Genomic DNA, 26,902 nt, shown 5'->3' with positions numbered 1-26,902 from the left:
CTTGGTTAATCAGCATTCCTTAGGGTCCTTAGTAAAATATTGATTCTGAGGTCCTGCTCTAAACCTAGTAACTTGGAATTTCGAGGGGAATGGGTTTTAATTTACTAGGTTTGGAGTCTAAATACCTGGGTTTTTAGTGCCCACCCCAGGTGATTTTGATGTTGTTTCAAGTTTGAGAAATACAGGTACACAATACATTTCAGCATTTATATCATTACATAACACACATATGTTTAGATGGCCAAGGGTGATCCGCCCTGGGTGGGTCATCTGCTGACACCCTGCTAGATAAGGACAGCGCTAATGACGGGAGGGGGTGGCTCACACTTTGCTCTGCTGTCTTGCTCTGCGTAATTGCTGCTGATTTCTCACACAGTGTCTCATAACATTCCAGGTCCAGGAGACAGAAATTGAAAGACCAAAATCAAGAGTATCATTATTTCCAGTTCTATTACTAAATGTCAGTGCCACTCTCATCAAGTTGTGTCCACTCCGTGTACCTCCCTTTTCTCACTCACAAAATGAAAAGGCTAAAGGAGATGATGTCATTAAGAAAATTATCCAAATCTAAAAAAAAATGCAAAAAGATCATTGTATGCCTTTTCAATGTCATACTAGAGCATTGTCTAGCAGGGCCACCCAAGTTTCATCTTACTCACTATAAAAACAACTTTATGTGACTTACCACTTACTATTAACTTGTAGAAAACATAAAAAGCATATGATTTTTGTCCAGTAGAGATGCAAATGACATCAGTCTGGTAGAAAAGATAATGTCTAAAGTTGGTACTTCAAGAAATAGAAGTACAAACTGTTAAAAAAGAAATAACAGGCCCAAAATGGAGTCATTTCGCGCCATGACAGCAAATCAAGATTTCATTATGGTTTCAACCTATGGCAGGAATGTGACCTTGTTAACAGTCACTCTGAAATTTCCTGATTAGCACTGGTGAGATAATTACATGATAAAACCCCTGCCTTTCCCTTTCCCCTAAGAGAAGATGCCCTGGCCTGAAACTATGCTTTCTTCTCTTTCACTAACAACTTCCTTACCGCACCCTCCTTCTGCCTATAAAACCTTCCATCTGTACAGTTCTCAGAGTATCTCTCTGCTTGCTACATGGATGCTGCCCCATTCACGAACCAGTGAGTGAAGCCAATTAGATCTTCAAATTTACTCGGTTGAAATTTTGTTTTTAACAAAGGATATACCCAGACACACGAAGGAAAAATGGGAAAAGAACTGAAAAGAGTTAGCAGGTGCTTCACGGAAATAGTACTGGGACAGGAGAATATTGCTTTTACCCCAGACATGTATTACTTTGGTAAGAATATTCTTTTAAACAACTTTTTAAAGTCTAAGAAATAAAAATTAATGTTTTATTGACATGAAGAATTATTAAGTACAAACATTGTTCTCAAGGTCCTGGAGGCAGCATCTTCAGTCCTCATGCCCAGTTGTTCATGAGTTAAGAGACAGTGTCTTCAGGTCCAGCTTCAGGAAGCAGCCTTTGCCCTTCGGGGATCCTGGTGCCAGAAGATATCAGCCCCAAAGCAGCTTGACAGAGAAACACCCCACTCAACTGTTTTCTCTGCAATTGTGATTTTGGTAGCAAGTTTCTCGATTCCTTCCCTGGAATCCAAAAGCCCCTCGCCCAGTGCATCAGGCCCTTGACAGTACCTATGTGCTAAAGAGCCAAAGGAACAAAATCCTTCAGTGAATGTTGGCCCGGAGCTCCTGGTACTCAAACTCAAGAGCATTTGATACAGCAAATATGTGAAAATAGGTGTGCACCAGGCAATTGCCTGAAAATGAGGGTGTTGCTACTCACAGGGGCCTTCTGTGATTTCATATGCTGTGGCAGATCTCAAATGTGATGCGTAAGGCAGGTGTCCATGGAAGTCTGTTCTCCAGGCTCCAGAAGCTATGAGATTATTGTGTTTTCATTTTAATTACACTCTAAATAGTTATCAAAACCTCTTTTGGATCAACAGGATGACCACTTTACCTTTGAATCCAGCTACATGACACCAGGACTCATATTTGAGGTTTTGTTTGAGCTCTTCTGTGCCAAGTGTCAATCCAAGGAGTCACAGAGCCAGCACGAATAAAGTTTTCACAGTAGAGAAAGGAGATGGGGAAACTGAATCATCACACAGCCTGTGGTAGGATGGCAATGCTGTAGCACTCAGAACTATAATCATGTCACAAGCAAATGTGTCATAAGATCCCAGTTGTCAGATGTAACAACTGACAATGTAACAATGTAAATTGGCAGATGTAACAAGCTGCCACCATTTATTAGCAGTGAGTACAGCAGTAAATATCCAGTGACTAATTATTCTATTTGATATTCTAAAACTAATTAGCATAGTGCCATTTTAATGTTGATTTTTATAAAACTGCAGTGCTAAAATTATATTTAGTTGAAGAAGAACACTTTAAAGAATCAAGAGACATTGTAATAAATCAGTGCTTACTGATTGCTCACTGGCATGCCTAGCAGAGTATGTGGTCTGATTGTCCAAAAGCAGAAAAAAAAAACCCTTAAGTTACTGGTGCTATTTTGGAGACAGTACTTAAGCAAACAGAATATTCTGCGTTTGTAGTATCAGGGTCAAAAGAAGAAATCTATCATATACAGGACCAGATCTGAGCTACGTCTTTCTCCAGTTATACCCACAATCAGTTATTAAATTTCATCAGAATACATCACCAGAAGCATGGCTGGGGAGTGACCCAGGCTATCTGTTCCACAAAAAGTACCTTTACTACAGTTTTTAAAGGGCATATGTGGATGCTGAGTTTGCCTGAAAGGAAAAGACTGGAGGAAGCAGGGAGAAAGCAAAGCTGTGAGACTGTAGAGAAAGTATACAGCTAGTGGTGCTTTCACATGCTTAACCTCCCACGCACCCAGTCACCATGGATCACTGTCCCTTCTCCCCCAGTCCTGGGCTCACCCACTGTGACGTCCTCATTCAATTCCTCTTTTGCTAATTTCAGGTTACTCTTTGTTTTCTGTTTCATTCTATATCTGTTTTAGTCTTTTTATGGTATGAACATATGAAGTTTATATTTGGCTTTCTGTTTACACGTTAGAATTAGGACAAAAATATTTTATTACTGTTAAACATTATTTTTCTTTAAAAGGGCCTAACCCTTAACAGGATGTATCACACACTTGGAGGTGTACTGGCAAACTATAGAGAATACAGAAAATGTAATCCAAGTAGGAAAGAAAACAAAGCAAAAGAAAAACAAAGATCATTTGCATGGTAGCCACGCGATCTTGGGTAAGATTCATGAGCTCTGGGCTTTTTCATGTCCACCCTCAGGAGAAGGCTCTACCATCTTTGGGTCCTGATGTGCTCATGCAAATGGCTTGTGGGCAGGACAGCTTCAGCTTGGGAGAAGAGCCTTACACCACCCCTCCCTCCTGCTCTGAGCCCATATTCTATTCCTCGGTTGTCATGAAGTCACCGCTTCTGCTCCATTCACAAATGAGATGAGAACAGGGCCCAGCTCACCTCTCAGCACTGATGTGAAATGACACTGCAATAATATAGATGAAAACACACTAGGAACTAGAAAATTTAAGACAAAACCTCTGACTAAGCTGCCACCTCCAGGCTGAGTTCAAGCACTGAAATCGATGTTGAAGGCAGTATTGTGCACTGCCCCCTGGTCAGAAGTGAGGAAGATCGGCTGGCCTCTCTCGGAGGAGGCGATGAACCAGCCAGGGAAGGCCACGGACTCGAAGGTGGAGGTCCTGCCAGTCTTGACGTGGTAGAAGAGGAAGGGCTTCACGGGCTCAGCTTGGTTGTACAGCTCCAATATCTTCTGCTCCTGAAACGTGACAGAGAATGCCCAGGAGGAGAAGCTGAGGCTGTTTGAGTAGTTCAAGGTTACCTGTACACAACTACTAAGTGTTCCAAAGATCGAGAGGGCCTTATCCCTCTTTTAGAGCGGGCCTGGATGCACACGTTTCAAAGGAGCAGCAGAGTAAGCATGCAGGAAAGCTCACCTGCCCAGGTCCCAGCCTCTAATCCAGAGATGGCGTCAGACAGACGCAAGGGACAGGTTAATGAACAAGTGGCCACACTGGAACAATAAATTGGAATTCTCCTTACAAAAGAGGCTGGGAGGGCCCTCTAGAAAAGGGAAGGAGATGCAAATTTGCAGCAGTAAGCCAAGGACCGCCCTCACCAAAGCCGCACCAGGGAGAGCCACCAGCCTGCAAGAACCACTGCTCTGACAAAGGATGGCCAGGCTGGGGGTGTGGGTCTCTGACCAACTGCCCACATGTGAGAAAGGTCAATGCCGGGAAAAAGACACAAGAAGGTCTGACAAAACAAAGGATTTGCATGCAAAGGAACAAGGCAAATAGAGCAATCAGAAAATGCCTTCTTTTATAAAGAAGTAGATTTTGCATATGTATATATTTGTATATGCATAAATTGTATATTTAGCTAAAATAAGTATTTCTAAGTAAAATTACATATGTGTAAGATCTCCAGAGAGACATAAGAATCCTCCGTAATGCAGGCCATTCTCCCCTGACGGGGGAGTTCTTCCATAAGATTCCTTTACTCCGCTAATGACTTCCAGTGAATCTCTCCAATTCTTTGGGTGGCCAAAAACCTAGGAGTCACTTTGATACCGCTTTCTTCAATCCCAGCAGCAAGGCCTGTGAACTCTATTTCCAAAATATTTCCTGAACAGGCCACTTCTCATACCCCTCACACACTCCCAAAGCCCCAATCTATCACCTGCTCCCTTCCTTACCATCCGTTCTCCACAAAGCAGATGAATGACCTTTCAACTGAAACCACTGAATAAATAGGATTGTGTTATCTTCTGGCTTAAATGTTTTATATGATTTTCAATTGTATTACAATAAAATCCAAACTTTTTCACAAAGCCTGCAGGGTCTATGCCGTTCAGCTCTTGCCCACCTCACTGCCCTTACCTCCTATCACTTCTCTGCATGCTCACTCTGCTCTGGCCACACCCATCTTTTTCCTTCCCCTCAGACATGGAGGTATTCCTGCCCCAGGGCCCTGGCACTTACTCTCACTCCCCCGGATGCTCTGCCCCCCATCTTCCCATGGCCAACTCCTTCCCATTACTCACCTCCCAGCTCAAATGCCACCTCATTGGGGAGAAACTCCATGAATTTCCTAGCCAAAGGAGGTCTCAAACCCCCTCCTCCTACCCACCACTATCTCATTACTGGGTTATTTTCTTCATTAGTTCCAATCCCTCTCTGAACTTAGCACATTTATTCACCAGTCATTTAATTATTGCCAGACTTGTTCATCTTAAGAAGAACAGACTATATTCCTTAACATGTAGAAACTCAGTGGAAATATGTTGACTGTTTAATAAATAAAAGGACACTTTCCCATTTCAAACTCTAATGCCTCCTTCTCCATCCTTACTTTCAGCTTCCTGCCTGGGAAGGACTGGGTGACAGGCTTCATCTGCACTCACCAACTTAAGGGTATTCCTCTAGCCATTCTCCCTGCTTTCTCATACTCCATCAGTCTTGCTTTCTCTGCTCAATCATTCCTATCAGCATATTCGCTGTCATTTCACCATCTTCAAATTAACTATTTTGATTGCCCACCACCACTCCCAATTCCCCTTTGCAGAAAACTCCTTGTAACAGTTGTCTGTATTTGCTGGCTCTAATTTCTCTCCCCCAATTCCTCTCTTAACCTCAACTCCACCCAAACTTTGGCCTCTGCCACTGCACCAACACTGCTCTCATGAAGGTCCCTAATGACCTGTACATTGCTGAATGCGACAGTCAATTCTCAGTCTGTCTGAGGACAAAATCACAATCAAAGGGCAGCTTAGCAGACAGGACATAGCTGAAAATGTAATTCTCAGTCACTGTCTTCTTTTTTCTTTTGTCAGTCCTTGTCTTGATCACATTCCACATTCACTCTGTCAGGAAATCCTGTTGCCTCAATTTTTAAAATTTCCAGAATCTGACCAGCTTCTCCCTATCTCCCTTGCTGTCCCCTTGCCCACCAAATCACACCTAGATCACCCCAAAGCCTGCCACAGGACTTTCATTCTTGTCCCCCACAATCTATTCTCAATGCAGCCAAAATAATCCTTTTCAAACCTATGTCTATTCATGTCACTCTTCTATTCAAAACATTCTAATAATTTCCCATTTCACTCAGATTGAAAGTTAAAATCCTTACAAAGACCGTCAAGGCCCTTCATGATCTATCTTTCTCTCTCTGAACTTCTCCTTCCTCAATTCACTCCTGCCACACTGGTTTCTTCACTAGTCCTGAACTTGTTCTTGCTGGACACCCTGCTGGCTAACTCCACTGCCTCCGTCTACTCTCTGCTAAAATCTTACCTTCCCAATGATGCCTCTTGCACTATTTAGCAGGAAAACCTGACTCCACCTGTCCCTGGCACTTCCAGTCTTTTTATCCTGCTCTAATTGTTCTTTTCCAGGGGACGTAACACCCTGTGACATATCACCAAATTACCTGTTATTATACTTATTGTTTACCATTTTTCTCCTCCCACTAGAATCCAGGCCCCATGAGGGCAGGGCTCTTGGCCATTCTGTACACTGATGTATTTCAAATGCCCATGACAGTGCTGGAGACCAATAAGAATCCACACATTTGCTGAATTGAATTAAATTGAATTGAGCTGAATTGAATTAAACTGAAGTTTATGAAACTGAAGTCTAAGGAATAAGTCTTTTTTATAACAAGTAGTTATAAAAATTTAAAAAAAGAACCAACTAGAAAGCTTGAGAATTGACATGGTAAAGATTGACATTTCAGAAAACACAGTAGAAAGATGATTTTGCAGATGGGACAAGACTTAAAATGTAATCATGACCTGGAAGATTGAACAAAGAAATTCTCCTAGAATGCAACACCAAAAAGGAAAAGAAAAGTAAAGTAAAGAAAAACAATGAATGGATAGAAAGTATGGAAAGTTAGAGGAGATATTGAAGTGAGATCTAGAAATTCTAACGACTGACGGATAGGAATTCCAAAAGAAGAGAGAAGGCAGAATGAAAAAAAGAATATACTTGAAGAATCCATGGCTCAGAACATCTCAATATTCAAGAAAGACAAGAGTCCTCAACTAGTGAGGGGCAGGATAAATCAAAGAAAAGTCTATTTCATGCACGTAACTCAAAAGGAGTTAGGAAAATATGCTTAGGAACAGGAGAATATTTCTTGTTTAATTGTAGAATTAGATTTTTCTACCACTTGTAAAAGAAATTGCCTTTTTTTTTAAATAAATTTTTCTTAGTCACTCACCTTCAGTTGCAGTGTGGGTTGCCCTTCAACGTCCTCACAAGACAGACACATTTCTGGATCCTGGATCCCCAGATAAATGGGAATCCCTTTGCCTTGTTCAAGAGACTCTGGATACTTACATGGGACAACAGTGACCGTGACTATAAAGATAAGAGGGGAGATGGTGTCAGTGTCCTTTAGAAGTCAGGAAAAAACCAGTATTTTCCAGGTGCATATGGAAGAGACCTTAAGAGTGCAATCCCTGCTACGCTAGACCTTCCAAATGGCCAACCACTATATTCATTCATTCATTCACACCATGTGCCAATCACTGCCCTAGGAAATGGACCAAACACAAAGAGTTAAACAGACGGCAGACCCTGCCCATGAGATTTTCACATCTCTGCTTACACATCTGGAGGTGGAAAGCTCCAACCCCAAGCAGCCTCTCTGATCCTTGGAGATCTCTGTCCATTAGCAAGTTTTGCTAATGTGATGTTGAAATCTGCCTTCCTGTGGTATCCACCCATTTCAGGACACTTTCAGGACACTTTGAAGTCGGGCAGAACAAGCTGCTCCTCTTCCATAGGACAAGCCTTTCTCTCACTAAATGGAGCTCTCCTGCTCCTCAGGAAGCTGCTCTAGCCTCTCTGTTATCTTTATCCTGGCCCAAGACAACAATGCTGGGAAAAGTAGAAAGCAGCAGGAAAAGAGGAAGACCAAGTATGAGGTGGATTGACTCCATAAAGGAAGCCATAGGCACGAGTCTACAGAAGCTGAAGAGGTCTGTTGAGGACAAGATATTGTGGACAGCACTCATTCTTAGGGTCACCAGAAGTGGGAGCTGACTTGACCACAAGTAAGAACAACAAGGCATGCCTTCCCAGGCAGGTATGAAATTCTCCTCCCTCCAGGCAAGCCCTACTGTAAAGTCACACTTCAACAAAAGGCTGGCGCCAGCATGCTGGCTGCACAAAGGGGAGGAGGCTGCCTCCTAGGAGCAGCAGCTGCTGGATGACCACTCACCTGCAGCCACTCTGTCACTCCGTGGAACTGTCACGAGGGTCTGACCCTGAAGGATCCACACCTGCTGACTCAAGTCAGAGACCTTGCCAGTCTGAGGTTTATTCACTGAGGTTTAAATGGAAAAGAATAATGAAGAAACGTTATGATTAGGCTGCTTTTCTAGGTGCGAGGAGAAAGATTATCTAATCCAGGCCCTTTAGGAAGGAAAGTCCAGGGTTTACACATGAAAACTGGCAGCACTCAGTGACCTATCAGCCTGGCCTTCTTTTCCAGTAGAGCTGTGGGCTGTGGTGAGGAGGGAAAGGGCTGTAACTGGTCTAAGAGGGTAAACCATCGGTCCCATAGCACATGTGTGTCAAGACCCAGCCATGCTTTTTGATGCCTATTCTGTGTTTGGCCCAATGTTGGGTCTGGAGCTAGAGCAGTGAATAAGCACTGGTCCCCACTCTTGGGAAGCCCACGGTCCACCGGGAGATAGACAGCACTGGGTGGTAAGGGCCATATACAGGGAGGGGCTAAGAATGCTGAGGTGCTCAGAAAAGACAGGTATGAGTGCCTATGTCCCAGGCCTCCAGGCCCCCACCCAACATCACCTGCTTCATGGGTTCTTTCGGGGATAGGGGATCCTCGAACGTCTGACATAGTGGGGTTGTCTCAACACCTGTGGGGACAGCAATAAGAGATATGAGCCTCAGGAGATGTTTCCAAAACCTTCCCAGGACACTGGTTCCTGAGGTCCTTGTTCTGGACAGGGAGCTGGGACGCCTGGCCTGACACAAAGCCCTAATCAGAAAATCTGAGCCACTTCCTGAGAAAAACCCTCAAGGCAGCCTCAGGGGTGGGAGGTCAGGCAGAATTTCCTCCACCCAGAGATCCAGCCAATGATAGTCTCTCCCTAGAAGTTCCAAAGCCAGGCATGACTTTTGTCCTTAAATACCCCCAGCCCTCTATGCCTGTGCGTCCTCCTCCCAGGAGCCCTCCCACCTCTCATTGGCATCTGGTTCTGCCTGGGAGCAGGGGAGGCACTCGTGCCAGGGCAGCTCCTTCAGGATCCTAGCAGCTCCCCATCAGAAGCACCTACCCCTGCACAGGACAAGATACGGAGCCAGCCTGGCATGGCCCCATCCCTTCACTGAGCCCTAAAGCACAGAAAAGAGGGAAAGCTCCAGAGTCAAAAGACTTTCCTGCTATCGGCTGGCAAGGAAAGACCTTTATCGAAAGTACAGGGGACTGAATCACAGCTCCAGCAGCTCCCAAGAGCAGTGACGGGCCCTGACAGAACCTGGGTCATTTATCTGGTGAGCATAGGGAGGCTGCAGCTTCCTTGGTGGGGTGTGACTATTGTATGACGTGAAAGAAAGCCAGTTCCTCCTGCCAGAAGATCCCCTGAGGCCCAGATGAAGAAATCACAGCATCAGCATGAGTATGACCTATCGACACAAATAATCCAAGGTCAATCTATAAATCAAAATTGGGGTGAGTTTAGTATGACCCAGGTTTGAGGACTATTGCCCAGGGACTTCCTTCCCCAAGGAAAGAAGGGCATCAAAGAAGTAGGGTGTACTGAGTGTTTATATACCATCTTGGAACAAAGAGCATATAGCACATATTATAGGAATGTCCCTTTTACTACTGTCTCGAGATGCTTAGCTGGCACAGTAGGTCGGTGGTCAGCAGGTCAGTGGTCACAAGGTGAGCACAGCAGGTCAGTAATTAATCCTTAGTCTCCAAGAAGAGATGCTTATCCTTAAAGAAATGCTGATATGGGGGGAAGTTACATCCCTATCTTTAACGGCATCATTCTTTGTTTTTGTTTTTGTTTTGCTTTGTTTTTGCTGAAGAAGATTAGCCCTGAGCTAACATCTGTTGCCAATCTTCCTCTTTTTTTGTTTGAGGAAGATTAGCCCTAAACTAATATCTGTGCCAATCTTCCTCCACTGTATATGTTGGTCACTGCCACGGAGTGGCATGGCTGAGGAGTGGTGTACGTCCCTACCTGGGATCCAAACCCGCAAACCCCAGGCCACCAAAGCAGAGTGTGCTAACTTAGCCACCATGCCACCAGGCCAGCCCATAAGGGCGTCATTCTTACCTCTGGGACATAGCGAATGTTTAAACAGTTGTACAATACATGCTCAAGAGACCACATCAGGCCCTTTCGGCAAAACAAGGCCAGGCCAAATTCGTTTTAAACCAAATGGCTCCCTCCAACCTATATATACCCCAATATATATTATTGCTTTTCATTTATTTATCAGACCTGTCTGAGCTTCCTGAGCAGTAAGCACCCAGTCAAGCCCTACAAGTAATAGAGGACAGACCCTGGGCTTCTCAGAAAGGGGAGACTGAGGGATTTCCCCAGAGCTCAGTTCTCCTGCTGTGTCACTCCTGGGCTAGGACTGGAAATGCCAGGCCCTTCGTGGAGGGAGACCTTCTCCTGGGGCTGGGAAGTTGCCCTTTACAGTCCCACTAAGCGAATCCTGTGATTGCAAAATTAGCTGGGTGCTTCAGGCAGGATCCATATGGCAATCCTGGTCACAACTGCTCCATCTCAGGCCACCCCTGAAAGGATAGTTAGGCTGCAAGCTCCCTACCTCTGCTCTTTCAGTCCCTCAGAGACGCACCTCCATTCCCTGGGGGAGCCACAGGCCCTGAGCAGCACACCCTTAACTGAGGCAAGCCTGGTCCCTGGTGGCCCCAAAATACAGTGGACTTCAGAACTGCCTAAGGACTAGAGAGGGAGGCAGTGATTTCTCCAGAAACGGAGCCCCAGGTCCCAACTTATCCGCCACCCTCTGCTCTTGTGGTTCAGGACATTTGTAGGTTCTCAATAAATGGTAACGGTTACTTTTCTGTGGATCAAGTTTTTACACACACCCCCATCCCGTCCGCTGAAGTCAAGCATAAAAACTTTCTGAGGCACAAGTTAAATTGACTGAAGTGAATTTCAGGAGACAGACTAGAAGCACCTACAACTTCATATTCACCTGTCTAGCTGGGGGGAAAAAAGTGTAAAGAAGAAGACAGAATCTTCTAGGCAACCCTCTGTGAGCCCCTCTTTCCCATCCTGAAAAGAGTCTCTTTGCTCACCCTCTCATACTTTCCACCCCTATCTGGTTTTTGGCCTTGGAGGAACCTAGTCCTTTCCTGCAGAGGTCTCAATCCCATCACTTTTGGCTTCCAGTTTATCTGTCACCCTAGGAGAGAGCACAGTAACAAATTCAGACACACTTCTGCTCAAAGCCAGGCTCAGCCAGTCACCTCTTGAGTCCCCTCTGCCCAGTTGAAGAGCCTCTCCATTATGCATCAGTCAACATATCCCCTTCTTGGGATTCTCACCACAAAATAGCATCTAAAAGACACCATCATCTGGCCTCCAAATTCCTTAGGTCTCTGTTTCAATCAGGAGCCAGTCTGGAAAGCAGAACCCACACAAGGAATTTCAAACATAGGAAATTGAAAACGAAGAACTGGTTACACATGTGTTAGAAGGCTACAGAGTAAAAAGGAGTTCCCGAGGTATTCCAGATTGTAACAACTGTGGGAAGGAAAGAAGAGGGAACAAAAGAACACAGGTGCTCAAAGGAGGGACCTTGTAGGACTGATGCCAGAGCTCAGAGGGGTCCTCTGCCAAACTGAGGCTCAGACCTCTGAAAAGAGAGTATGGTCTGGTGAGTGCACGAACCACAAAGGTGGAGAGGAGGAGGCAGCCCAGGAGATGCTCAGAGGACCCAAGCGACACAACCTAGAGAACTGTATTTCTATTGATTCAAAAGCCTTTGGGTATGGCTTGAATTTTTCATGCCCAGAAGAAGGTTGCAAAAATCTGTGTATTATGGTCACAAGTGTCCTCTTTTGCCTTAGCCTCTTATTCCACTTGATGCTGACCTTTCCCTAACTTCCTAACATTCAGAGGATACAGCACTTCCCACAATTCTCAGCAATCAGCATCCATTCTGAAGTCTCCAGTTTAAACTTTACTGTGATCTGGTATCAGAGAAATTAGAGGGAATAAGAGGGATAGTGAAAAGAGGAAAGAACTGAACCATTGGGGTGGATAATTGAAGAGCAGAGAGCCAATCTACAAGAAATGGACCAGCACTTTTGTCTTAGAATAGAAGGGATGAATAATGTGATTATACGATATCTGAGAAGACTATCAATATTTATGTTGGTTATAAAAAGTAAAGAATGTGGTTCTGCTATATAAACATAATTCAGTTTGCCAGATTCTTTCTATTAATGTTTTACTGTCACATAGAACAATGAAAATTATGCACACCATTAAGTGTGGCTTGAATTGAATTCAAATGGGTATTCATAAAGTCAAAGAACTTAGACATGGAAATAATTTTAAGAGATCACAAATAAGTTCAGATTCCAATTTTCAAGCTCTAAGACATTATCATCCAGGCTTGTTCAATAACAACAAGTCCTGCTAGTTTGCTCACATAACATGTCCATGATCTTGATAAGTCATGGAAACCAGGTAGGGCGAGAAAGCTTGAGTATTCACCACCACTAGAATCTCTAGAATCTGCTCATAGATGCACAATCTCCATAACAACTTATTCATGTACCCAAGCTGCCAATCACAACTAATAAAGCAGAAGGGACTGTGAAGTAGTAGAGGTTATGTGGCCCCTGCAGGTGACAAATACACAGAATCAAATTAATAGTAGAATTAGGGATAGAATCTACAACTTCCAACTCCCCAGTCCGGGGCTCTCTGCTATGGTGCCCACCAGCTCCCCTGGGGCTTCTGAGACTACCAAAACCACTGTAGCTTAGGTCCTATCAAGGGCTACCTACCAGCAGGGCTGGCAGTCTGGCCCAGGCATTGCTACTGGAAAAGAACTAGCACTTACCTCAGTTGAACTGATGGAGCAACATGATGTGGACCATGAACCACGGAGGATTGTGTGGGGCTATTTATACTCTAGTAGATCTGGGGAAATGCCCAGGAAATTCCCAGGGCAGCCTCTGCAGGTCAGCCTTTACTCAGCGTGGGTGGGATGATGTAGTTGAACATGCCTGAACCTCTGCTCTCCAAACAGCCCAAGCCCACTGTCCAAGACGTTCTTCCCTGTGGGTTGCCTGATCGTGTCTCCTTGAAACTGCTTTCTTCACGAAACTCCAGACTTTAGGATCTGGGCCAACATGCTATTTAACAGTTTACTCTCCCTCATGTGAAAATGAAGGACAAATCAACAAAAATAACCCCAAACTACTCACCAAAATGGCAGAAATAAATAGCAGAATTAAAAGCACTAAGACAAAAGAACCTATCTGTATAGCTCCAAGAAATGTACGTTTCTCTAAATTTAAAACAACTATGGACTAAATTGTACACTTACGTGCAACTGAAAAATTAAAAATAAACAGCTTAAGCCTTAATTGGACAGCTCATGGTATTTAAGGAAAAGTTGTAGGTTAAATGCCTAAAGTTTGAAATTCCTGGACAAAGAGCCAAATGACAGAGAACTTCTAGCCTTTGCCCAATGATCCACATTACAGAAAAGGCAAAAGCCATGAAGGAAAAGATGATAAATTGAACATCATCAAAATTTTAGAATTTTGGACAAAACACACCATGGAAGAAAGTTAAAGGATAAGGTACCTGGGAGAAAATATTTGCAACCCATCTAACAAGCTAATAGGCTAATAGTTAATACTCAAACTTGTTAAATAGCTCCTGCTAATCAATAAGAAAAATACAGATAATTCTACGTGAGCAATAAATGCAAAAAACATTTCACTGAGAAAAAATATAAATATCCAATAAATAGAAGTAATTATACTGAACCATACTAGTAATTAGCAAATGCAAATCAAAGCAATAACGAGATTCCGTTTCCACCCATCAGAAAGGTACAAATTAAAAAGATGATAATAGGCAATGGTGTAAGGAAATAGACTCACTCACTGTACGAGCGGTGTATGAGTCAGCACAGCCTTTTTAGAAAGGAATTTCACAGGAGCTATTAAAAATCCAAATGTTCATGCCCTTTGAGCCCTCAATTCTACTTCAAAGAATCTAGCAGTTAAGTTACTTGCAGCTTCAAAAGCAGGAAAAACCTGATTCAAAGTGGCTAAACCAATAAAAATGTCGACTCTAGATCACACAATTGGAAGTCCAGAAGTAGTATAGGATCAGGGTTGCTGTTCTGAAAATTCTTTGATGTCAGCAAGAATCAGCATTTTTAATTCTTTCTGAACCAACATTCATAACTTAAGGGCAAGTTCCTTCTAGTCTGTAAGATAAGTGTCTATGATGATCAGAACTGCATGCTCCATCATTTATATCTTATGGTAAAGAGAATGTCTTTCTCACACCAAAGTCTTTCAAGTCTATTTGGGCCAACGTGGGAGCCACGCTGTGTCAATCAAGTCCTAACAAGAAACATATGACACATTCAAATCTGGCAATTTGAGATAAATGTAATAAAGGAGTTATTTACAAAGATGTGGGCAGAGTACACGGAAATCCCAAAGCTAGTTTCAGTAGGATACAGCCCTTACCACCCATAAGCCTGAAGAGACAAGAGAAGAAAGTGGTTACCAGAACTCAGAGAGAGAGAGATTTGTGGAGAGAGATATTTAGCAGGAGCTGTGACCTTTGTCAAGAAAAGCAGTCAGCCTATAAATAGCCTGACCTCACTCTCTTCCCATCTGCCAATTTCCTTCCAGTGGATGTTGAAGGGTCAGTGGAAGTCATCCAGCACAGTCCAAGCCTTTTGCCCCTCACGTCCATGTTCTTCCTCCATGAGTGAGAGATCTGTGTTCCCTATCTCAATCGAAATATAAAAAGACATCAGCTTCTGAGTCATTGTAATTTAGGTCAATGTGGTCATACTCTCAACTGAAACTTTTTTAAAGCCATTCCCAGTATTATTCATATAAGGTGGTTAGAGGAAAAGGCAGGAGTGGCGGGAAACAGTTAAGCAGTCAACTGATACACTCCTTGATTCTATAGCTACTCACAAGGTCTAGTTTGGTAATCCTAGCTGCCTTCTTCCACCCATTCCATGTTCCCCTTACCCTCTACCAGTACCTCAGCTGTATGCTCTTCTTCACCTTGAGGGTGAATCAAGCCTTCTTTTCTGTGGAACCTGAGTCTTTGGTACTCTTCTTTATTGGTGCTGCAGTTTTCTGTTGACAAAAACTACTGGACAAGGGAGTAATAAGACATGCTTGAGGGAATCCCTTGGGTTCCAGACATAGTCCTGTTTACCCCTATTGAGTAGCAGCTTCCCAGTTTTCCCTGATTTCCTGAGTAATCAGGATCAATCACCCCAACCAGTAAGGTGACTCCTTTCTGCTTATTCAGCGACAGGAGGGGCCAAAATGGCCAGGGGGCAATCTCAGCTTCCAGTCTCTCAGATCCTTCACTGTATTCCCTGGAGAAAGCATGTCATTCCTGGGCACAAGAACCTTCAATCTACGGAGGCTAAGGGCACAGAACAAGAAGAAAAAATTCCTACGGTAGGTTATTTGGTTTAAGAGTAAGAGGAGGTACTCCCCCCTACCCCTGCCCGACTTCAAAACCCTTTGGTTCTTGAACCTGTGCATTCCAGTCATGAGGAAGATAGCAACATATATCAGCCAGTGGTTTAAGGAATATACTGCTTCCCGTAAGACAGCACCCTCTCGGACTGTTATGTTCCAGCTGGCACTACATGTGAGTCTTCAACAGACCATTCCACTGTGCTGTCAAGACAGCTGCACGTGGTAAAGCCAATGAATTACATGAGTTGAGCTTGTTGCCACAGTTCCTTTACTGAAAAATGTCTCCCTTGGTCAGAAGGGATGCTATGTGGGACACCTTAGATAAAGTCATGCCGTAAGTCCACAATGGTGTTACTGACAGAAATACCATGAGTTGAGAAGGCAAGTCAGTACACAGAACGTATATCAATCCCTACAGGAAGAAAGCATTGACCTCTTCATGATGGAATAGTCCAATATAATCAGTCTGCCACCAGATAGCTGGCTGATTTTGTCAGGGAATGGTGCCATATCAAGGGTTTTCTGCTGATCTCTGCTGGTGGTGGTTCGGGCACTCATCAGTGGCAATAATCAAATTGAATTTGTTGAGGGGAAGTCAAGCAGCTGAATTCATGCATAACCTCCATATCTGCCACCATGGTCACTTTGGACATGGACCCACTGAGCAGGCAAGTGACTTGGGAAGACTGACATCCACAGGTTGGGTTATCTCGACCTCTAATTTTTTAGAGCCTCCTCTGCAGTAGCTTCTCTTTGGTAAGCATTTGTTTGGAACACAAATATCTTCACACTTCACATCTGTGCCCTCTGAGAGGTTCATGCACATGCCATACTCTACACCTTCTTGTAGCCAATTTTTAAATCTTTGTCTTTCTAAATCCCTGCACAGATAGCCAACCCATTAGCCAGTGCCCACAAATGAGTGTGGATCTATATCTCAGATCTCCTCTAACGTGAAACGAACAAACAAATATGGTGCCTCAAATTCTGCCCAATGGGAGGATTTCCCTTCACTATTGTTTTTCAGGGCCACTTGAGTGGGCTACAGTGAAATGGCAGTAGCCATCTATTTCCGGCTGGGGCCAGCATACCATGCAGATTCATGCATAAATCAGGCCTATGCTTTTTCTCCTCTGCTCTAGACCTCCCTATGAGACTATCTATAAATACGGACTAAGAAATGGGTGGAAAAGCTGTTGGAGCAGATATTATAGGAGTCTGTGTTACTTGCTTACGAAGTTTACTTTTACCTTTCAGGTGTGCTTGGGTTTGGTCTCCCATATACCAATATTTTTTTAATAGAATGTTCCTGTGCATGTCCATTATGATTTGGTAGATCAGGTCATTCCAAGCTCATGGTGGGCAGTTTAATTTAAATAGTCATTTCGTGTTTCAGGGTTAGGAGTTCAGTCTCTGTAATGGACCAATAGCAATCTAGGAGCTGATTTTCAGCAAGGCAGAAGAGGACATGGCCTTACTTCAAAACCCTAGAGATATACCCTGTGATTCTTCAACTGGGGCTTGCAAGAACTCCATGCAGCACTTCTATCTGCCAAAAACATTTCTAAAACTGTTGAGTCTGTTAAATCATAAGACTTAAGGGACAAATAAACTTATGTCCCAGCCTGGATCCTCTGCATAAACTTTTCTGGCTCTAGGACCCACCAAAACTAGCAGCTTTGTGGGATACTAGGTATATGGACCAAAACAGCCTGCGCAAACGAGAAATGTGTTAACTGTAAAATCCAAAGAAGCCTCCCAAGCATTTTGCCTCTTTTTTCATGCTGGGAAATATGAGGTATAAGAATTTGTCCATCACTTTTTAGGGGATATTTTGAGATGTCCTAGACTACTGGATCCCTGGAAATCCCACAAACAGAGCAGACTCCTGAATGCATTTCTCTAGCATGCATTTATCTTTCTAAGGCATCTAGTGTGTTTGCTATTTCTTGCTTACCAGATTCAGTTACATACGTTAATTTCATCAACATCATGGACCAGCACCAGGTCCCAAGGACTTATTACGACAGGGAATTGGAGAGTTGACATGGACATGAAGACTTCATGTGAAGGCAAATTGCTTCTGGTCGTCTTTGATCATATATATAGTGTTTAAATAACATTTTCTAGGCTAATAGCTGTATTCTAGCTCCCAGGGGCTGTGTTTATTTGCCCCAGTCAAGACACCACATGCAGAACTGCAGCTGGAATTGGCTTTACAAGCTAGTTAAGTTTGTGATGATCTACTTGCATTCTCTGCAACCCATGGAGCCTTTGCATCAGCCAAAAAGGCAAATTAAGTGGGGATGTGAAATTAATACCCTAGCATCTTTCAAGTCTTTGATAATGACGTGAATTCTAGTAATTTCCCCAGGGATGTAGTATTGCTTTAGGAATTTGGTTTATTATCTTGGCAGGGGATGAGGAAGAAATCTATGGGCTTCTCCTCTGTACTCTTTCAATAGTAGCCCTCACTTTATCAGAAGGAACCCAATATTGGCACCCTGCCAATCACTAAATTTATCTATTTAAATTAGATAAATTTTAAGCCTGGGGAAATAGTCTCAGGCTGGGTCTCCAGACAGACTCAGATCCAGAGTCCTTCTGTCTCCTGACCTTTATAATCTTCTACCTGATTGATGGACCACAGTGGCATTTTGCATCTCTGGGAATTAGCATCAGTATGGAGCCAGTATTGAACCCCCCAGAAGGTCTGGCTCTTTCTCTCTCCCAATGCACAGTCCTCTGGTAAATGGCCACAAGTATCTCTGGGGAAGGCTTGGGGGAAGAGTCCTGTCACCAAGTATAGTCTGCTTGGGCTGCCATAACAAAATACCACAGACTGGGTGGTTTAAAGAACAGAAGTTTGTTTCTCACAGTTCTGGAGGCTGGAAGTCCAAGATCAAGGTGCTAGCAGGTTTGGTTTCTCCTGAGGCATCTCTCCTTCTTGCTATGTCCTCAACTGGCCTTTCTTTTGTGAATACACTTCCTTGATATCTCTTCCTCTTCTTATAAGGACAGCAATCATATTATGTTAGGGCCCCATCCTTTAGCCTCAATTACCTCTTTAAAGGCCCTGTCTCCAAATACAGTTACATTGGGAGTTAAGGATTCAGCATGCAAATTTGGGGAGTGGGGCATGGCAATTCACCCCATAATTGCATACACCACCATGCAAAGTTCTTCCTCAGAGGGACCTGGCCTTCACCTCAGTCTAAGGGCTTCAGGTCTGTGATCTTTAGATCTGGAAAGTGGGTAGGAAGCCACGAATCTTCACTACAGCAGTTCAGGTTAGGTTTTCTGACTACTAGACCTAGAAATTTTCTTCCCCTATGTGTTAAATAGCACCTTAGATGCTTCTCCAACTATTTCATTCTAGAAATCCTACACTGAATTAGTCATTGCTACAGAGTTCTGATCCTCAAAATACTCTGGCTAACATCCTGTCCCTGTGGATTATTATGGTAATTGCACCCACCTTGTCTCTGATGATAGGCACCATCATCTGGCCTCTTCTGCTCTGAGATCTCATTAATTCCCTTTCAGAGCTGGGAACCCAATTCCACTGCAGCACCCTCACTGTCGTCTCCAGCCTAAAGACAGCAACTGTCTTTAGTTGAGTTCCCCGGGAAACTGGTGGGCCCCCCACCAACATATTTGCTATCGGTCTCTTGGGTCATCCTGAGGTGTATGATCAATGGGCAGCTGAGTAGGTTGCACATAATAGACGTATCCCAAGATTCTCACCATGTCCCTGAGCCTCCTGTACAGCAACAACTCAACCTTGGCCACATATGAAAATAAGCTGAGGAGACTTTTTAAAAACCCCTGTCCATACAACCACACGCACAGTTAAATCAGTTAAACTGGTTTAACGAACCAGTTAAATCAGAATCTCTATGGGTGGGATCCAGGCATCAGTATTGTTCAAAGTGCCAAGTTTGAAAATCACCACCCTACATTATTCCAGGGAAATTACAGTATTTCAGCTTCACTAACCGTAGTTTACTACTAAATCTAGGCTTCAGTTAGTCAACCTAGCAGATGATTAACATCTCCCCAAGTACTCAAGTCAATGCATTACTTCCATAATCCTAGTAAATCTGTCTCTATCAACAAATTCAGCCCAATCTTGATCAACACACTTAGTATTTACTCCCATGAATACTATTCATGCTTGTACTGACTCCGATGGCAAGATCCTTTAAGTCTTTTGGAGTTTAGGCCATTTCTTTTCAGAGTAGGCCTTGTACTTCCTTATCAGTGCTCTATGGAAGTCCTGAGGAGCTCTGGCCTGTGAGGCAAAGGGCTCAGGTGCAACCACTGAAATGCTTCCTTCACATTTGGTGGGGAGCAGAGGGGACTATGTACCTCAGCTATCAACAGAGGTTCGGGGGCTGATGAAGGTTAGAAGTTCTCAACAGGTATGTGTCTGTTCAAGTGTCCCCACTCATGTCTCAGAGCACAATTCCCGACCTCAGCATAAGAGACCTCTTAGCAGGTTAAGTAATTAACTGGTTCTGCAAAACTGCAGCACTTACCAGCAGGCACTGGATTTAGTTTTCAGTTATTTCTGCCCTGCAGGAAATGAGGGACTCTTTCTGCCATTAAATCTTGCTGATTGTCCACTTTGTTCTTCTCAGTGGGACATTCACGGTTTTCAATTTCTTCTTTTCTCCATGCATGCTCTTTAAAATCTTCTGAAGAAACCAGCTGGCTCCATCACCTGTGAAATTGCTGTTGTCACCAGACATTTGATTTCCTGATGCTTGCTATCCACCTTTATCCCATGCCACCATGATAATTTGAATAATTGTAATGCCACTGCATTTTACGTTCAGGTATAAGAAATGTCATATTCATTTACTAACCTAAATCAAACTAAATCTGTTCACTGAGTCCCCCACAGCGACTGATTTATGGTAAGGGAGGTAAATCTCAGCCCTTACTGGGGCTCTCTCCACCACTAAAAAACTGGGAGGGGGCTGGAATCTACAGTGGTTAACATCATTGCCTCTGTTCTTTCTACTACTCCAAGCTGCTGTCCAGTGTACTCACAAATTCGTGCAGAGCGCTGAGTTTCCAGATCTGAAGGTCAATGAAACCTAACTTCTTTCATTGTTTCAACACAGAGGTAAACTGGAGAGGATTCAGAGACATCTACGTAAGTTTTGTGGAAAATTGCACTATACTACTTGTTTATATTATACAATAGTATGAAACTAAAATACAAAATATTATGGGAATCACTAAATATTGAATTTGAATAAATTTTCCAAATAAAATTTTTTGAATTTTTAGTGAGAAGCTTGAGCTTGCTTCTGTGAGCATACTTATTTCAAAACAGATTTAAAGCTCAAAATGGCTACAGATAATTCCTGATCAAGCCTTTCTTTAACAATAATCTATATCTTCAAATCTTGACTGCTGCCATCAATAAGAAACTGTGATCACACAAGTAGGTGTTAACAAATGGAAAAGAGTATTTATTCCTTTTTTCTTGCTTGGCAGAAATTTTCTTACAACTACTCTGGATGTTTCGATATATTTAATTTATACTTCAAGGGTGCAATCATTCTTTAAATCTTCATCTTTTTCTTTTCTTTTATTGACAAATATAATGTTACCCTTTTCTGTCACTGCAGCCACACCACTGTTACACAAACTTCCAGAGAGCTTCATATCCTATTAGTTTCAAAGTGTTAACTTACCACTTTGTATATTCAGTACCTAGGAATTTAATTTCGTACTCTTTTGCAGAACAAATAATGTACTTTCCAGTGTTTCTCATCAATAATCTAATCAGTGTTATTAACTGAGTACAATACTAATATCTGTTGATTCATAAATTTACAGTGAACACTTTTTATTTAGTCTTTGGGATTGTGAATTTCTATAACATCTGACATCACAGCATTGTGTCTACAAATAGCACTATTGCAAAATGGCACCTTCCTCTCTTTCTTTTACTTCATTGGTCCCAAACATGGTGCCAACAACTCCTGTACAGGCTGGTAAATGAGTAATTCTGCCATTGTGCCTTTAGTTATTAATTATGGCACTCTCTAACCAGTATCTTGAGTTTAATCTCTCAGAAGAAATGTGTTTCTTATTTGGCACTTGTAGTCATTTTTTAAAATTATAATCTTTTATTTATACTTTAAAAATTAAAATGGAGGGGCTGGCCTGGTGGCATAGTGGTTAAGTTCGTGTGCTCTGCTTCAGCCACCCAGGGTTCACATGTTTGGATCCCAGGCACAGACCTAGCACTGCTCATCAAGCCACACTATGGTGGCATCTCACACAAAAAATAGAGGAAGACTGGCACAGATGTTAGCTCAGTGATCATCTTTCTCAAGCAAAAATAGGAAGATTGGCAACAGATGTTAGCTCAGGGCCAATCTTCTTCACACAGAAAAAATTAAAATGGAGTGTCATAAACCATAGAATGAAGCAAATATTCATGATAACAATGACACCTTCAAATGGACCAATATATATGCATTATAGAGGTCCCAGAAAAAGAGAGGGAGAAAGGGGCAGAAAGCTTATTCAAAGAAATAATAGCATAAAATTTTCCTAACCTGGGGAAAGAATCAGACATCCAGATCCAGGAAGTCCAGAGAATATCAAATAAGATTAACCGACAGAGGGGCCGGCCCCATGGCCGAGTGGTTAAGTTCGTGCACTCCACTTCGGGGGTCCAGGGTTTCACCGGTTCGAATCCTGGGCCCGGACATGGCACGGCTCATCAGGCCATGTTGAGGTGGCATCCCACATGCCACAACTAGAAGGACCCACAACTAAAAATATACAACTATGTACCGGGGGGCTTTGGGGAGAAAAAGGAAAAATAAAATCTTTAAAAAAAAGTATGTTGCTAAAAGATTAACCCAAAGAAACCCACGCTGAGACATATTATAATTAAACTGTCAAAAGTTAAAGCAAGGAGAAATGGAATACTACTCAGCCATAAAAAAGACAAAATTGGCCCATTCGCAGCAACGTGGATGGACCTCGAGGGTATTATGTTAAGCGAAATAAGCCAGTCAGAGAAAGACGAACTCTATATGACTCCACTCATAGGTGGAAGTTAGTATATTGATAAGGAGATCTGATCGGTGGTTACCAGGGAAAAGGGGGGGGTGGGGGGAGGGCACAAAGGGGGAAGTGGTGTACCCACAACATGACTAACAAAAATGTACAACTGAAATCTCACAAAGTTGTAATCTATCATAACATTAATGAAAAAAAAAAAAGTTAAAGCAAGGAGAGAATGTTACAAGCAGGAAAAGAAACACAACTTGTTACATACAAGGGAATCCCAATGAGACTATCAGCAGATTTTTCAGCAGAAGCCTTGCTGGTCAGAATGGAATGGGATGATATATTCAAAGTGCTGAAAGAAAAAAACTACTGACCAAGAATATTCTACCTGGCAAAGTTGTCCCTCAGAATTGAAGGAGAGATAGAAAGCTTTCCAGACAAACAAAAGCTGAAGGAGTTTATCACCACCGGACTGGCCCTACAAGAAATGTTAAAGGGAGTTCTTCAAGCTGAAACAAATGGATACTAATTAATAACAGGAAAACACGTAAAAGTATAAAACTCACTGATAAGGAGAGGAGAATACAGCCTTTTGTATATGAATACACTTGAAATGAATCAATTTATAAGAATGTTGTATTTAACAAATTTGGAATGAAAATACATACAAATTTTTAAAAACCATACAGGTACAAATAATCAAATAAATAAATGAGAGAGAAATAACAGCTCTTCTTTATAGAAGAATTCCAATTAATAAATGTGGAAGGAATGAGGGAAATGCAAATTTACCATTAAGCAAATACCACAGTAATAATCATTGCAGGCAAGATCCACTAAAAGATGCTAAAATCAGCAGGCAAAATTTGGGGAGATATAGTATATTAACATAGTCTCAAAGTATCTCTTATGATATTTGTCAATTATGGAAGGAAATATAATAATTTTACAATGAGGAAACTCAACAGACACCACCTTAACCAAGCCATCAAGGTTAATGTCAGTAGTAACAGGACACATCAACTCATGTACCCCTGATATGATGCACTGATAAGGACACGTTACTTCTGTGGTGTTTTGGCCAAAAATTTATAACCTTAATGTAATTAAGAGAAAATATCAGACAAACCTAATTTGAGAGACATTGTATGCAACAACTAACCAATACTCATCAAAAGAGTCAAGGTCATAAAAGAAAAGGACAACCTGAGGAACTATCACATTTGGAGGAGCCTACGGAGATACAACAACTAAATATAATGTGGGGTCCTGGATTGGATCCTGGAACAGAGAAAGGACATTAGGAGGAAAAACTGGTGAAATTCAAGTAAAGTCAGTAGCTTAATTATTAGTACTTTACCAATGCTAATTTCCTAGATTTGATTATTATACTATGGTATATGGGGTTTTAATGTTAGAGGAAGCTAGGTGAAAGATATACGTAAACTCTCTGTCCTGTTTTCAACTTTCTCTGTAAAGCCTATTATTATTTCAAATAAAGTTTTTTTTAAAAAGTAAAGTGAATGTGTTATGGTAAACTTCTAGAGTAGTTGGTTTGCTGCTGTTGATTCTCTTGACAATTTTTACATGCAAATAAGATGTTTAGGCTAATGAAGAGGAGAATTATTGGGGTAGGCAAATCCAAACTGAAATACACTTTAATATATTGTCTAATTGGTGATTTAAATTTTCAGTTTCTTTTTTGTTTGTTTTTCCCCAAACAAAACAACGTTTATCTTGTAGATTTGAGACTCCTCAGCTTTAATCAAAATTTACCTATTTGCTGGACAGAAAATAAATATCTAAGAAGCAGTGAATCTATTTACATAAAATACAAAAAGGCCTTATGACTTTAGAGAATTAATTCTTAAAAATTTAGGTTATCTTTATTCTTAAGGATGTTTCAAAACAAATCAATGAAATATTTGATAAATTAAAATTTGGATAACAAATTTATTTTATTCACCCATTGAATTTCCAAAATATTCAAAAGATACAAATACTAAAACACTTCAGATGCTATTTTGGAAAAATATTTTGGAAAAAAATAATATTCTGAAGCCCTAAAGCTAATAGTGCCTGTTAAAAAATTAATTTAATTAAATAGTCTACTCACTCCTCCTTTTCAACGTAGACTTAGCTATCCGTAGACCTTGAAAATAATTTCTAATGATTTTCTTTAAAAAAAAAATACAACTGGAATTTTGTTGTATAAAATTGAATTTATAAATTAATCTGGGATAAATTTAACCACTTGATAATATTGTCATCCCATTGAAAAGAATGCAACATCTCTCAATTATTCAGATACTCTTCTATATAATTTGTTAGATTTTTAAATCTTCTCCAAATAAATCTTGCATATTTTTGTTTCATATATTTGACTTTAATTTGCAGTATTTTGCTATTATGAGTCATATTTTTTGATAATATATTCTAGTTGGTTATTGCTGACAGAGAGAAATGGTTTTCCTAAGTTATCTTGTATCTAACAATCTTGCTGAACTCGTTCTAATAGCTTTTTATTGATTTTTCTTTATGATAATATCACCTACAAATAATGGCAATTTTTTATCTTTGTTTCTGATGCTTACATTTCTCAATTCTTTTTATTCCAAAGTGTTGTCCAGGAACTCCACTATTACATTAAAGAGTAGTGAGCACTTTTGTCTTGTTACTGATCTTAAAGAGAATGAATTTAAAGTTTTTCTATTAGGTTGTAAATTTGATTAGATTTGGGATATATAGCTTTTCACAAGTTAAAGAAATACTCTCCTACTGTTCCTAATTTTAGATTAAAATTAAGAAATTTTTAAAATCAGAAATAGATGTTGAATATTATCAAATGCTTTTCCTGTATCTATCGAGACAACTATGTAATTTTTACTATTTATTATTATAGTGAATTAGCCAGATTTTCTAATATTGAACCTTCCTTACATTCCTGGGATAAATTCTATATGATCATAAAATATATTCTAATATATTGTTAGATTTGAAGAGCTAATATCTTATTTAGAATTTTTCATTGACATTTATAAATGAAATAGGACGATTATTTCTACTATTATTATTATTACCATTATTATTATCCTTATCTGCTTCTGAAACAAAAATTGTATTTTCATCATAGAGTGAGTTGAGCAACTTTAGTTTGGGGTTTTTTCTGGAACAATTTGTGTACAACAGGAATTAAGAGTTCCTTGAAAATTTGGTAGGATAAACCCTCAAATTCTCCCAGGCTAGTAATTTTGGGAAAAGGCGATTCTATAGTGTCATTTCACTTTCTTTGATGCTTATTTGCCTATTCAAATTTTCTGCTTCCTCTTATGTTGTTTTAGAACTATATTTTCTATGAACTTATCCATTTCATCTAGGCTTTCAAATTTTTGAGAGTAGTTTTTCAGTACAATTTTTGTTTTTAAACCTCTGTTGTTTCTGTAGTTTTGACAATGTCCTAATGCCAAATAGAACATTTAGATAAATGGTTCTTTTCCTAATAACACTCATCTTTTCTTTGTTGAATGAGTCTAACTCAAGTCCAAAAAGAGTTGGCTCAGAGACAAAGCTAAGTGAGCAAATTTTAGCATGTTCAAAATCACCCCTCTGCTTCAAAACTTTGCTATTGCTACATAACCTCCCCAAGCCACGTTTCTTCTTCTCTTTGACTGACTGCTGTCCTGAAAATAGGGTTCTAATGAAACCATCCTACAACTTGATCGTATATGTCCAGAAATTCCTGAATCTCAGAGTAGATTCAAATTAGGAACCCCAATGACACCCACATTTTACAGTTGAATAAAGAGCAGTGCAGCGAGTTTCAGTGCCTTGGCCAAGTGCTTCGAGAGTGTCTCCAGATGAAATCTTAGCTTCCACACCACTGTGCCTTTGGTAGGGGGTCAGCAGGGAGAAAAGGCCGCCTGTGTGCAACATATCAAGTGAACAATAAAATAAGTTACCCAGAAAACAAAATAAGCTAGATTATAGATAACATGCACTGATCACAATGTAATAAAATCAGACACTA

The 26,902-nt window shown here is 41.3% G+C and overlaps 1 protein-coding gene across 6 annotated transcripts; it reads right to left on the bottom strand.

Annotated features, from left to right (window-relative positions):
- Window positions 1-1,348: 1,348 nt before the first annotated feature.
- Window positions 1,349-15,856, bottom strand: IL36G (interleukin 36 gamma). Of its 6 annotated transcripts, XM_008528433.2 has the most exons (7): window positions 13,188-13,224; window positions 11,659-11,733; window positions 11,410-11,516; window positions 8,913-8,980; window positions 8,320-8,424; window positions 7,315-7,454; window positions 1,349-3,847 (listed from the first exon to the last, which is right to left on the bottom strand). In XM_008528433.2, the coding sequence occupies exons 4-7, from the start codon at window positions 8,959-8,961 to the stop codon at window positions 3,638-3,640; spliced, it is 504 nt and encodes a 167-aa protein (XP_008526655.2). In that variant the 5' UTR covers window positions 8,962-8,980; window positions 11,410-11,516; window positions 11,659-11,733; window positions 13,188-13,224; the 3' UTR covers window positions 1,349-3,637. The 6 variants fall into 6 exon arrangements, with proteins under 6 accessions (XP_008526655.2, XP_070429731.1, XP_070429730.1 ...); XM_070573630.1 differs by lacking the exons at window positions 11,659-11,733; window positions 13,188-13,224 and adding an exon at window positions 14,976-15,856; XM_070573629.1 differs by lacking the exon at window positions 11,659-11,733 and having other exon boundaries at window positions 13,188-13,283.
- Between the last annotated feature and the right edge of the window lie 11,046 nt (window positions 15,857-26,902).

This window comes from Equus przewalskii, chromosome 14, assembly GCF_037783145.1.
Source record: "Equus przewalskii isolate Varuska chromosome 14, EquPr2, whole genome shotgun sequence".
Taxonomy (NCBI): Eukaryota; Metazoa; Chordata; class Mammalia; order Perissodactyla; family Equidae; genus Equus; species Equus przewalskii.
This window is presented reverse-complemented; position numbering and strand designations above follow the sequence as displayed.